The sequence below is a fragment of the Triturus cristatus genome, chromosome 4_2, assembly GCF_964204655.1.
Source record: "Triturus cristatus chromosome 4_2, aTriCri1.1, whole genome shotgun sequence".
NCBI lineage: Eukaryota > Metazoa > Chordata > Amphibia > Caudata > Salamandridae > Triturus > Triturus cristatus.
The window spans coordinates 434457555-434471874 of NC_140586.1; the positions used below are offsets into that span (position 1 = coordinate 434457555).

The 14320-nt window shown below is 43.0% G+C and overlaps 1 protein-coding gene across 1 annotated transcript in view; it reads right to left on the reverse strand.

Moving 5' to 3' along the window:
- Positions 1–14320, reverse strand: part of RPF1 (ribosome production factor 1 homolog) — a 157448-nt gene that overhangs the window by 50630 nt on the left and 92498 nt on the right. Inside the window, exon 3 of the mRNA XM_085601926.1 lies at positions 9037–9117. Coding sequence (XP_085458052.1) covers positions 9037–9117 — 81 coding nt within the window. The remainder of the gene's footprint in view (positions 1–9036; positions 9118–14320) is intronic.

Here is a 14320-nt window from a genome sequence, read left to right on the forward strand (position 1 = left end):
CAACAATTCTAGAGTTTCAGCAACCATTCCCTCATATCTTCACAGCAGCATTACAATGCTGAGATTAAGCGCCTGACAATAGCTACCAAATTGCAAATTGGTACAAATGTTTATATTGAGCAAGCATTCAAAAACATTCCCCCTTCACTACTGTCAGGCATACAACTGCTCAAGCACCAACCCAATCCTTAAAAGAGAAGTCTACTTCTCTCCCACCACACAGTACCTAGTGGTAATCATCCAGTGATTTGAAAGAACAAGACTATCACTTCCAATTTGAATGATCTAATTCACTTTCCAACTGCCCTCACTGAATTTAAATGAATCCTAATATACATTCACAACCTTCCCTACAACCTAAATGACCTAAACATGCATAGTTCTCAATCTGAAATGTTACGGCAAATCCAATCCCCACTTCCACAAAAGGCATAATTCACACTAGAATAAACAGCAAAAAATAGATAAATCTCTAATCCAAAGCCATTTCACAAACTATTGTCCCAAAGCCACACTACTAGCTCAACATCAACGACAATTACATTATTCTTGTAGCAAACAAGTGTTCAGACTTATTTAACACCTATCTCTATTCTGATTTAAAGACAATGTGTCCTTACCGGTCTAAACACATTGATAAAAGCAAAGATAACTACTACTTTTTTTCCGCGGTTCCCAGTAAATCCTGCTGGAAAATTCACCAAGATTTAAAATGATAAAAAATTATAAAAAATAAATTGGTTGTTGCCATAATATCTTTAAACTATGAAATGTTTGCATGAGTGATACAAAAAAGAGAACTTATGAAGGATGATGCTATAAGATAATGCTTTACTTTTGCCAGTCTGCTAGTTAGTTCACACTAAAAATGGAAAGCACTGGCAATAAGACAGATTCTTAAAGTGAACACTATAGATTTGCCAGATATATGAACGTGTATTCCAGTGAATGCGAATCTGTAACCGAGTACTGTAGGGAATGTATGAAAATTAACACAGAATATGTATTTCAATCTCGCACTACTTGCTAGCTAGAAATGTGCAGGCACTTTGGCCTTTGACAGGCAGGTCAGCTACAACAAACTACTGAGTCAAAAGTGGATGTAAGAATGCAATGGGAAAACTAAACTTTCTGCAGCCAAAAAAGGGACAGGTGTAATGATATATATCTACTTTGTGTGTAAATTAAATAGGCATATACCTACCAAAGTACCCGAATTGCACTCTATAGGATGATAATCTCGGAAAAAGGCACCTGCCAGAGAATTAATACTGCATATCCAGGAGTACGACAAGGATTCTTAAAAACATAGCAGTCTTTTAGAACAAATATACTATGTTAAACTACAACCAAATTTCATGGTATTCCTTTGAGTAAGAATTTAGCAATGTAATGTTTTTTCACAGGTCTTGACAAATGTACTCACCTAGTCGCTATGTGGAGTCAGATTTTATCAGGGCAAGCTACATTTAGGGCCTACTTGCCGCTTTTGGCGAGCTGACAAACAGGTGTTCAGTTCACGCACACAAAGTGAAGGAGCATTAAATATGTATTTAAATCTTTTTTTCATCTCGTCACATGTATTCTATGTTCAGAGACAAAAGTCAAGTCAGCTTACATTTACAATAACTTTTCTTTCGCTGACTGCAAAGTTCGAGAATGTTGTAAAGTGAACTGTCTGACAAGCATGCTGTACAAAAAGTGTGAAATGAAAGGTTGTACGATGTCATGTTTTATTCCAACACACATTCAAATCGCTAAAAAGTGGACTGTACAACCCTTTCAAAATAGAATTCAGTAGTTATGAAAGCCCTTGTTTTTAATCCTGTGTGATGAAAAAAAGGTTTAATAGGATGAAACACTTAACTTGGTGACTTTTGCTGAAACCCAATTTCCACAGATTAGTTATACACTATATAGTTTTAGAAGTAAAACTGCATGTTAGGCAGAACGTTTTTGGTCATTCCAATGAATAATATGCGGTCTGTAAATGACAGTGCACTACCTCTGCATGCTTTAGTAACATTTATTAAAAGTGAGTTTTTAAAAGATGAACTGAGAACCATTCATGCCTGGACCTCATAGCAATGCTATTAGTGAACTAAGAGGCAAGTCAGGGCTCATGTGTACCCTACATGTGGGCTAGATTCTTATGTATGGAGCACACATTTAGTCTATAAACTCAAAGCAAACAGGTTTTTTCGTACAGCAGGAATGCTGAACTAAAATATTGGAAGGTGCTTGCATATGTGATAATGAAGAAAGAGATGGCTCTGCAAAATACAATATTTGCCTAAGATGACATAATGAGACCAGTTTATGGGTCAAGTACATTACAGCTAGGTCGAGTAGATTATTCAATTTAATAGACCTGATGGGGCTAGTCATATTTGTATGATTTTTTGAGGCCTGCTTTAATTTAAAATTCAATTTTAAAAAACAAATATATAAAAATCTGTCTTCAATTATTTGCAGCACATTTGCTAAGACAAAAAGTAAAACGAGAAAACCTAGTAGAAAATAAGACGAGGGAAAAGTCCTAAAAGCAACAAACAATGTTAATGCAAGTAAACATGAGACAGCCGTGAACGCTGTTTACAAGCAATGCATGAACAAATACTGTTTGTCACATTAAAGCAAGCCCTGTTGGCTTTTCAAGTGATAGGGGGAAAAAGCAGTAAAAATGATTGCTTTCTAAAGAGAAAGCATATAGAAGATAACGAATGTGACAAACAGGGAGATGATCGAGTTTACTTTTTAACCCTTTCGGTGCGTCGGACGGCCGGGAGCACCAACGTCATTCGATGTTGTTGGATGCGCTGGAAGCCATTTGCTTCCAGCACGTCGAGGGAGAAGGGGAGTTTCTCCCTAGGGAAGTTGGGGGGGGGGGGGGGGCTCTTGGGCAAGGGTCACTCCCCTTTATTGGGGTGAATGTTTTGGCTTTATGTTTTTAGGCCCACCTGCTCCCATGGGAGGCAGAAGCCACTAGACACCAGGGATTTGATTTCAGCCATGTGGGAGAGCGGCCCCTTGGGGAAGGGTCGCTCCCCTTTGGGGAACAATTATGTTAGCCATTTCTGCCCCTCTTGGGGACACATCGGCCTTACGTTTTTAGGCCCATCTGCTCCTAAAGGGTGCAGAAACTACTGGACACCATGGATTTCTTTATTGTGATCATTTTTAGCGATGTGGGGGAACGGCCCCTTTGGGAAGGGTTGTTCTCCTTTGGGCAGCAATTATGTTAGCTGTTTTGGCCTTTTGTTTTTATGCCCATCTGCCCCCCAAGGGGGGCAGAAGGCACTAGACACCAGGGTATTTTTTCAATGTTGTTGGGGAGCACTCCCTGGGCAAGGGTCGCTCCCCTTTTGGGGGTGATTATTTTGGCTGTTTCTGTCCCCCTCGGGGCCAGTTCAGCCTTATGCTTTTAGGTTCACCTCCCCCCAGCTTGACTGGATTGTGTGTGGACTGGTGCATTATTTGCATATGTGACTGTAATGCTTTATTTCTCCTTTTTATTCTAGTGCAAAGCTTTTGATTACCGTTTGCGGTTTCAGCAGTGGTTGATCTGCAGCTTGCGTAGCTGCATGTGTTTGTTAAGAAAAACATTTTTGTTGCGTTTACTCCAAATTACTAATATTGTCATGCATGAATGATTTTTCTGTAAGTAGTGAAATAATAGCAGCATATTTAGCTTATGTTTTGAGTGTCAAATTCTTTCGGGATTTGCGCTCAATAAGTATTGTGTCGTCTTGTGTAATTTTCTTTTTATTTTTTAGTGGGATATTGTTGATCCGTGCTGAGTCTATTAAGAGTAGATGGTGGTGAGTCTACATGTTTCTGGCAGGTGAGTGGTATCATTTCGGAGTACATAGGTCTTTGTGATAAAGCCACATTTTGTATATTACTTCTTTTACAAAGTGTTTGTTGTTGTTGACTTGTTTGTCAAGCTACCTTTATTAGTAAGGATTATGGCTAGCCACAGGATTACTGCTCAGTAGGTGGTTGGTATGCTTTTTGAATCATCCTCTGACCATGATTAAGAGGCAGAGGAGGAACTGCAAGATTTTGGCAGTGAGTTTTCTGTCCACGAGGAATCATCTGATGATGAAGCTACTCTCAGTGCAAATGAAGTGCCTGTTTTAGAGGAGGACACAGATGTGTCAATGATGCAGCAATAGGCATCAGGATTGCAGCTGGGGCTGCAAGGCTTCCCATTGGAAGTGCTTGACTCTGGGTTGATCCAAACATGGTGCAGCAGGTGTTGTCTGCCTTTAGTGGTGGTTCAGGGTGTAGAGTGAATTGTGAATGGTTTTGCCTATACAGGTTTTTCAGTGGTTTATGGATGATGTATTTTTGGCTGAGATTGTCGAGCAGACTCATTTGTATGCTGAACAGTATTTGAGGGACAACAGTGCAAGACTTCGGTCCCGCTCTAGAGCTACCCGGTGGACTCCCACAAATCTGGATGAAATGAAGAAGTTTTTGGGTTTAATCTGGATGAAATGAAGAAGTTTTTGGGTTTAACTATTTTTATGGGCTTGATAAGGAAGCAGTCCCTGTCTTCATACTGGTCTGCCAGACCCTTGATGGCAACGGGCATATTTCCTGAAATTATGAGTCGTGATCAGTATTTACTTTTGCTTCGGATGCTGCTTTTTGCTGATAATGCTTCAGCTTTGACAAGAGATCACCCTGACTGTGACCGTCTTTTTGAGATTCGGCCTGTCCTTGATCACTTTGTAGATCGATTTTCAGAGATATATGCTCCAGGGAAAGAAACAGCGGTTGATCAGTCGTTGCTCCTGTTCAAGTGCCGTTTGGTTTTTAGGTAGAACATTTCTAGCAAGTGGGTACGTTATGGAATTAAGATGTATATGTTGTCTGAGAGTAGGACAGGATAAGTCTATAATTTCGAGGTGTACACTGCTAGGGAGTCCACTATTGACCCCCCCTGGTAGTCCATCCACTTTTGGAGTTTCAGAGAAAATTGTGTGGGAACTTGGAAGGGGGCTTTTTAACAAAGGTCACTATTTGTACCTAGATAACTTCTACACTGGTGTGCAATTGTTTAAGGAATTGTGCAAAGTTGACACTCTTGCTTGTGGCACAATCCGCTCTAACCGTAAAGGTTACCCAAAAGAGCTTGTTTGCAAAAAGCTTCAGAGGGGATAGTGGAGTGCCTTGCGTAGTGATGAACTGCTAGCTGTGAAATTTGTGGAAAGGCGAGATGTCTACATGCTGACTACCATCCATGCTGACTGTTTGGGGTCAGGTTGCTGAAGTGCGTAAACCAGTGTGCGTTGTAGAGTACAATAAGCACATAGGTGGTGTAGATAGAGTAGATCAGAGGTTGGAACCTTACACTGCTGTTCGTAAGGCTTACATTTGTTATAAGAAGTTGGCCATCCATCTCTTCAACGTAGATACTTTTAATGTTGTTGTTGTGTTCAAGGAGTGTCCTCCAGCATCAAGGATGACTTTAGTTCTGTTTGAGGAGTCTGTGGTAGGAAGCATTGCTGTAGTGAAACAGGCAAGTGTTCCTAGATTTGGAGTACTGGAGGATGTGGCTAGATTGAAAGATCTCCACCGACCTGATTAAATTCCTCCCACGCCAAAAGAAATCAATCGCTGTAAGAGATGTAGAGTCTGTTTGCGAAGAGGTATGCCGAAAGAGACCCGTATGCACTGTGCTGATAATCTTCCAATCCTGGGCTGTGTGCCTCCACATGTTACAGATTGTATCACACTCAAAAGAGTTTTTGGGAGCAACAGTGAGTCTTAAAAGTGAACTGCCTGGTCTGTATTGTCTTATATTTGTAGTTGTGTTTCATGATTGGCATTAGTATGAAGTATTTAGTTACCGCTGTTGTGTTTGTAGTTATAGTTTTGTATCTAGTTCCAAATGGGTTGTTTTCTTTCTTGTTAAAAAATCAATTTAATGACTGTGTGTGTGGACTGGCGTTTGGCATGGCGGTGTGCGTGGACTGGCGCTTGGCTGGCGGTGTGCGTGGACTGGCGCTTGGCTGGCGGTGTGCGTGGACTGGCGCTTGGCTGGCGGTGTGCGTGGACGGGCGCTTGGCTGGCAGTGTGCGTGGACGGGCGCTTGGCTGGCAGTGTGCGTGGACGGGCGCTTGGCTGGCGGTGTGCGTGGACGGGCGCTTGGCTGGCGGTGTGCTTGGACTAGCGCTTGGCTGGCGGTGTGCTCGGACTGGCGGTGTGCGTTGACTGGCACTTGGCTGGCGTTGTGCGTGGACTGGCACTTGGCTGGCGGTGTGCGAGTAGTGACTTGCTGCTGGTCATTACACACACACTGCTAGCCTAACGCCACTGCACACACTACGTCAACCACCAGCTGGTGTGATTGCGGTGTCAGCCACGTGGGCGTATGAAAGTGATGGGCCCTTGAATGACGCTGTCTGTTGATGTGAATGTTGTAATGTGCTGGGCTCCCGGCCGGCGGTGTGAATAGTCTTGTGTGTGTCACGTATGAAAGGTGTGTGAATGGCCTGTAAAGAGGGGTTGGTGCCTTGCTGTGGCTTTACAGCTCACAAGCTGCGAGTCATTGGTTCAGGTTTTTAACCTTTTAAATATTAACAGTGCATTTTTTTTGTGTGAAATCTCTGGTTAATAAAATGTTACGCTCTGAACCTTCACTCACCCTCTTCCCAAATCCAATCAGTATGTGTGTGTACGTAAAGAATAGTTAGTTGTGAAGTAATATTTGTCTTTCTATGCCAGGGTGTACATTGTCTCCCCATTGTCTTTTGATGTGAGTGTTGTAATGTGCTAGGCCGGCTGATGGTGTGAACGTGTGCGCCAAGTATGAAAGGTGTATGAATGGCCTGTAAAGAGGTTGGTGCCGTCACGTGGCTTCACAGCTCACAAGCTGCGAGTCACTGGTTCAGGCTTTTAACCTTTTAATTATTAACAGTGCATTTCCTTTTTTGCGAAATCTCTTGTTAATAAAATATACATTTTGAACCTTTCACTCACCCTCGTGCCAAATCCAACTAGTATGTGTGTGTACTTGAGGAACAGATGGATAGGCAGTAATAATTGTCTGGTCTGTATTTCTCTGCCAAGGTGTTGTTCGTCTCTAGGGAAAATCCACCAGGCCAGGCAAACTTAAAAACGTGACTATAGTCAGAGATTTTCCTTGCATTCCTGCGCCATAATCTTCTGGATTCAGAAAAAACACAATTTTCCTCCCACCAAACGTTCCGCCAGGTCTCCCGATAAAAATGGTCCCTCACTTGTTTGCGTGGGGAAAGTACCCATGACAGGCAAGGGCCCAACACCTATTGATGAGGCATCAAAAGTATCCATCTCAAAACAACCTGGTTTTGCAAGGGGTTCATCTGGGCTTTTTGCCCTGGGCTCGGCGGCCATCAAGGGAAACCTATCAAATCCACACATTTCTGAAATCTAGACACCCGGGGGAATGCACGGATGTGTGGCTTGCATGGATTCCTCAATGGTTTCCTACCCAGAATCCCCTGCAAACCTCACATTCAGCTAAAAAAAAAAAAAAAAAATCCTTACATTTCTGTGTGGGATCACTGTGCCGGCACAAATGTCCTACCACACAGCATTCACCTTGGTCCCCCGATAAAAATGATTTCTCACATGAACCAAATGTTCAGTGTTTTGGCTGATTTCTGGGTCCCCTCCAGGGGAATCCACAAACCCTGGCTACCTTTAAAATCCTCAGGGTGTTGGAAGAAAAGGACACAAATTTGGCATGGATACCTTATGTGGAAAAAACATTGTAGGGGCCGAAGCGCAAACTACCCCATATAGCCAAAAAAAGGCTAAGCATAAACGGGAGAGGTGGTGTGTGGGGGGGTTAAAGTACAAACAGTTTCTCATGCATTCCAATGGTAAGACTTCCTACGACTGGCCAAATTATACAACTATCAGCCAGCAGCACAAGATGTGTGTGAAATTCTTCTCTGGGAGGAAACAAATCGCACTCTAAGTCTATTTGAAAGAAATAGTAAGGACAGGCCAGCTAAGCTGTCAAGACAGACCTAAAAATTACACTCTAGGAAAAAAAAGCTAGCATGACCTTTTTGTTTTAGTAACTTAAGCTAATCAGTAAATTGATGTTTTAAATATCATTCTAATGACAAAGGACGAAACATGTACTTTGATGGGAATAGGTTATATAAAAGTATTGAAAGAAATGAGAACCCTCAGAAACATACCATCACGTACGCTGGGCCTGATAGACAAATGCTGTTTATGTCAATAGAGGTGGTACACTCCTCAGCTTGTATGACTTAAACCTGAATTTGTAGGAATAACACACATTAAGTCACAGAAAAAAGGCTGTGTCTCAAGCATACTGTTTGCAGCTCATTTAGCATTTTCATAAAGGGCTCAAGCCACAATGGCTGCACTGTCAAATAACTTGATTGTTTGATGTACAATTGTTTTATATAGCGCAAACTTGACTCAAAGGTATCGGGTATCAGAGCGCTTTACACGAGCACCAGTTGCATTACAGGAGGACACATTCATTTATTGTTCGGCACGGGGAGATTAAGTGATTTGCCCAGAATCACATGATATTGTACGTCCTTGCCGAGACTCAAACACAGTTGCCCAGATTCGAGGTCGACCGTCCTAGCTGTTAGGCCAACTCCTAGCAAAAGTGCAACTGTGGTAACCCTAGATACACCAAATCCACAGAGAAAAATCACATGTTTTGATCAATTCAGTACTGTCTTAATGTAAGGAACGTAAACTTAGGAATACACCTTAAGTCTGGGACTGGTATACTAAAGGACAACAGCTCATCCACTGCATTGCATAAATTATAAATACAACCTTCACAATGACCATAAGGCACATGATCTGCAAGGAGTTGTATTTCATTGTGTCTATGCCACAGCATTGAGCCTGCATGAGGTGGCAGCAGATTATTCCAGTCAATGGCCACATCACAATGCAAGCATTTTGCAAATAATATGATGCTTTTTGCAAGTTGTGGAGAATTTGACAACTGAAAAGCCTGAATCACTTATCCAATACCTCTTCATCTGCTGGGTCAACTGTTGTCTCATCATAAACTCTTTGGTTTTCAATAGTCTTAGGAACTGGCTTCGGTGGTGCCTACAAGAAAAATATAAAACAATACATCATCAACACAGTGCACTACTTACTTTTTGAATTGCGAGTTTTCAGTTTAATGCATTGTATAAACTGTAAAACTATTTTTACATTCTTGTATAAGTAGGGAAAATGTTTTTTATCGTTGATGAAATTGCACGAAATTCCAAATGAACTATGTAAAGATTTGGGATTTTGCCCCTCTCAATTTGGTGGCCTTACCTATATGCATGTTGACTCGTATACATTTGCATGATCATTGAAATTTAAAGATTTCAGTCGACTAAGAAACCTGATGTTAATGTACACAAACCATCTCTGACATATATGACTTACAACTATTATTGTCATTGAAGAATGATGAGGTCATAAGCAAAGAGGTATTGCTTAATATTCTAGATATTATAGACTATCTAAGTTATGATACAAACCTAAAATTACTCTTCAAATGTATACCTTCAAACACTCAGCAAAACAACATAAATGTGTTTTTCCAAATATTGTTCAGCAATTTACAAATCCTTGAGGATAGGGACATTAGGGATTCACACAAGATCTGTAACTGCTCTCCAATGGAAAGAACTGCTTTCAAAAAAATTAGAACAAGATAAAATACTCATTATTATTAATATAGAGGCTGGCAAAGGAGGTAATGTGGTCCTCGTGAATAGAGAGGACTATTTAGCCCGAATTGATAGATAACTACTGGATAGAACACGCTACGCTAAAGTCATGTTTAATGTAATGAAAGACGCTCCTTAAATATCAATATGAAGCCTCTGGATTGGAAAGAGAAATGTTGTTTCAGAGAATGAGTATAAAGATCTAGTGAAACACAATGAGTAATTTCCATGTATCTATGTTCTCTCCAAAGTGCCAAAAGAAGCACTGTTCCCACCGGGTGGACCAATTACATTGGGCATATAACTGTCCGACGGAATTACTATTCAATTATATGGATGAACAAATACAAAACTTTATACCTAACCTTCCCTCTTACATTAGGGACAGTAAGGGTATCCATAATAATTTTGAAATGGTGTTCCGGGTGGAAAATAACACCATGTTTGAGACATTTGATGCAACTAGCTTATATACTGGCATACAAACTTAATTTGGCTTAAGAGCTTTAGAATTCTTTCTGACCACCCGGAAGGCCAACCTTCATGAACACAACTGAATGAAAATTTAAATGTTTGACATCTTTCTCTCAAAAAAGTTTCCAGCAAGGCAATTAGTGGTACCAACAGCTACATGGTTCAGCAATGGGCTCATGTTTGCTAACTCCTATGCCAACGTATTTATGGAATAGTATGAGAAGCAGCATGACTGGGGTATACTTGCATTCAGCAGGACCGAACATGTGTTGTTCTTGGGGAGGTATGTCAAATACATCATTGACCTGTGGACTAGCACTAGGAAGCATTTATTGAACTATCATGTTTTTGAATGATAATCCAATCAACATACACCTTACAATGAATTGTTAAAATAAAAAAAATAAAAAAACTTTAGCTCTGGAATTCTATGTACACAATGGCTAAATACAGAGTAGGAAATTTAGAAAACCAACAGCATGTAAGAGCATGCTACATGTATCAAGTGCTCAACCTAAGTCCGTTATGGAGAGCATCGCATATGGGCAAATGATACGCTTTACGCAGTAAACAAAAACTATGTTTTGAAACCATTGTGGTCACTAAAATCAGATTTTTTAAAGAGAGGTTTCAACAATAACTTTTTAAGATGCTTGAATGCAGAATAAACACTATATGTAGAAAAGAAAAACTAAAGTTGTAGGAAGCGGACGGACTCTTTATATAGTATACCAAAAAGAGGTATAATGTGCAAAGGGTCCAGGTATCCCTTACTAGTGGACAAGGGCTTGCTCTAGCAATCCCAAGGTGCTCACTTAGGGGGTAGTGTGGTGGAGCAGTCTTAGGCTTATCAGAGAGGAGTGTTAGACATTTGTTGCATACACACAATCAATAAATGATACACACCACTCAATAAGGAGATCCACACCAATTCATAAAAATAACATGCATTTTTATATAACTTTAAGCACCAAGATCACCAAAATCAGGTAAGCACGTTTCGAGTTATGAATTTCTACAGGTTTGAAAAATCAACACTTGGTGCAATTTCTGAAGCGGTACTGTTATCCCATGGAGGAACGGCATACATTGCATACAGATATTTCACAGCACGAATATTCTGGACTTAAGGTAACTATGTGGCAGGGTCAAATGCAGCACCAACAGGTAACCTCGGGCAGCACTGGGGCAGCCGGGTGCCGAGGTGCAATTCAGCGTCAGGTGCCCCGTTGAAGTCAATGGTGATTGGTCCGGTGAAAAAGAGCCTGCAAGCTGAAACTGGGAGTCCAGTCCAGGTGAACCAATTAGGGAGCTCAGGTCTCACAATGCTCGGGGACGTGGGAACACCTCTGGTCCTCTTCTCCTCAAGTAAGGGCAGCCGGTGCAGAGGTGTCTTGAGGTGCTGAATGTTTGTCACCGGAGATGCTCGCGGTAGAGGGTGTTAGACCTGTCAGCCCTAGGGTGGTCTTCCCCTACATTTGTTTTCCCTTTTTGCCTCCTATTTGGCCGCCATTTTTGTTGGACGTAGGACTTTGGGCCTCTTACCACTGCTAAACTGTGCGGAGGTGCTCTCCCTTAAAGGCATGGTGACATGGCATCTCTGCCACAGGCCCCTGTAACTGCGGTGAGTCCTACACCACCCCACCCCCCCCACTTGCACACTGTTAGTGTGTCTAGTCTGTGACTTCTTGCAACAGTAGCTCCCACGGGCCCGCCTTTTTGTCACGGTAGACGGACAGGTAGGGAAGGAAGGGAACCCCCCCAGCCCCAGAGTCTCCTAAAACCTTCCAGAGATTTCCATCTCCCTAGATGCTTCCAGAACTTGCCGCCCTTTTTGTTCACCTGACTTTAGGGTATAAAAGGAAGGGTGGGAACTACATATCTCTGCTACACTGCTGGACCACAACACCTCTCTGCAGGAGTAAAGACTGTGGTGCCAGGAGGATTGCCACATTGTTGAGGTTGACTGCTCCCAGGATCTGCTGCCCCCAATGTGCTGCGCTGCCCTGCTGACTGCTGATCTTGCCCTGCCAGAGGGACTGAGGTAACATCTCCAGAGTGTCTCCACCTCCTGCTGGGAACGGATTACTTCGAACTCACCGCCGCTGCCGGGGGACTGTAACTGGCCTGGAAAGCGCCGGGAGCCAGTTCCTAGTACAGCTATGGTTTTTCCTCTTTTAGTTTTCAGATGATAGCTGGGGGCTGCTAGAAAGTTACCCGAAGATGACCGCAAAAGGCGTTGTGTGGAATAGGGGCGTATTCTGGGCCTAAGGTACGTCGGCCCTGATGCCTTTATATGTGATTGTTAAAACTTTAACAGGATCCTTTTATGAATTGGCAACCAGTGCAGGCGTTGGGAGTGCTGCCGCTGTAGTAGTGTAGTGTAGTAAGCTGCCTCTGTATATACTATACCAAAGGAAGGTATAGTGTGCACAGAGTCCAGTGGATCCCCAAATGCTTACAGAGGTAAAAGTAGATAATCCCTTACTCTCTATTTGTGGTAGTGTAGGCGAGCTGTAAGGCTCTATCAGAGGGTAGTGTTAAGGATTTATTGTACACACACACTCAAAGATTGAACTCTGACCAATTTGTTTTTTTATAAAAATATTTAATTGTATTTTATTTTTAGAACCAAGCAGGACTTAGTGCAGGTAAGTAGAATAGTACTTTTTAATGTTAGTACAGTTGAATGCAGTTGACTGTCTTACAGGTAGGTCAAATGTTAAGAAACAGTTTAAATTACTGTGCAGTCACTTTATAATTACAGTAGATTACTTTCAAGATTATTTTTCAAATGACTTTTCTTACTCAGTCTGGTATACCTAGATACCACCCTGGGACATTTCCTCGATAAAGGTAAGTAACTCAATTAGCTATCATAACACACTTGGCAGGAATTTGGTACACTTTTCAACTCTACACTTAGAACTTTTTCCACAGAAAAACAGTCAATGTAGTCCTATGAGAGAAAAGGAGGATATTGGTTTAAAGGTAGGTAATTCGTTTCGGGGGTTGAGTTTCTGGGGTCAAAACAAGGGTTCCTCCAGGGTCAAGGATGCATTAAAAAATCACCCTCAGATGCACTATGGCGGCCAGGTGCAGAGTGCTGAGGTCCAATGTTATCCAATGGGTCAGGGGGCCTCCGGTTGGTGGCTGCTCGTGGGCAGGCCATAAGGTTGAGGGAGCAAATCTCCTAGGGCTAAGCTCAAGGCAAAGGGGGATACGAGTTAGCACACAAGCCACAGGGGCGTCCAGATTCAGGGTGCTGATTTGGTGTAGGCTGCCCCGTTTGGGAATTCTACGGTCACAACAAATACTGCAGGCTCGGGCACGAAGACTTTCTGGAGGAGACCACTGTTTGGAGAGATAAGCTGGGATGCTGGGGGTTGCCTGGAACTGTCGGTTAGGCCACCCAAGGATGTGGGGCATCGGGTGCAGGGGTGTCTATAGGCATTGGGTTTCTTTACCAGCTCTTGGTCGCGGTCAGGGAGATCCTCCAGATAGAGGCTGCAGGCGTCGACTGGAGGCTTAAGGCAGGTCAGGGGTCACGGGAATCCAGGTCAGGATCACCGGGGAGACCTCCTCTTGGTGTTGGGCCACTCAAACTCAGGAAGTGGGCATCGGGTGCAGGCTTGTGGACCCGGCTTGAAGCAGAGACTGGTGGTGAGCACATCCAGTGTTCACAGGAGACAGAGTCTTGGTAGGGAAGGCAGGCAGGTCTTCCGAGTTTCTGGAGGCTGCTGGCTACGCCCGGATTTCGCTGGAGCAGATCGAGGATGGGACAGGCTGGTAGGGCTGGGGCCAAGTCAGTTGGTCTCCTCCTCCTCTTCTTCTTCTTTCAGCACAGCTCTTCAGTCCTTCTTGCTTGTCTGGAGGAGGCAAGGCTCAGGGTTGCCCCTAAATACAAAATTTAGGGGTGTTTCAGGTAGGTACAGGTGGGGACCAATGGGGCCTTTCCTTGGGGTGGGTACACCCCCTGTTATGCCACCCTCCAGTGGGAGGGCGGCATAAGCCGCACTCTGGCTGGCTGGGTACCCCCCATCTTAAAGATAGAGGGGACTGAGAATTGTGTTTCACCTCGCCTCCCCCACCTGAAGGGTGGGGTTGGC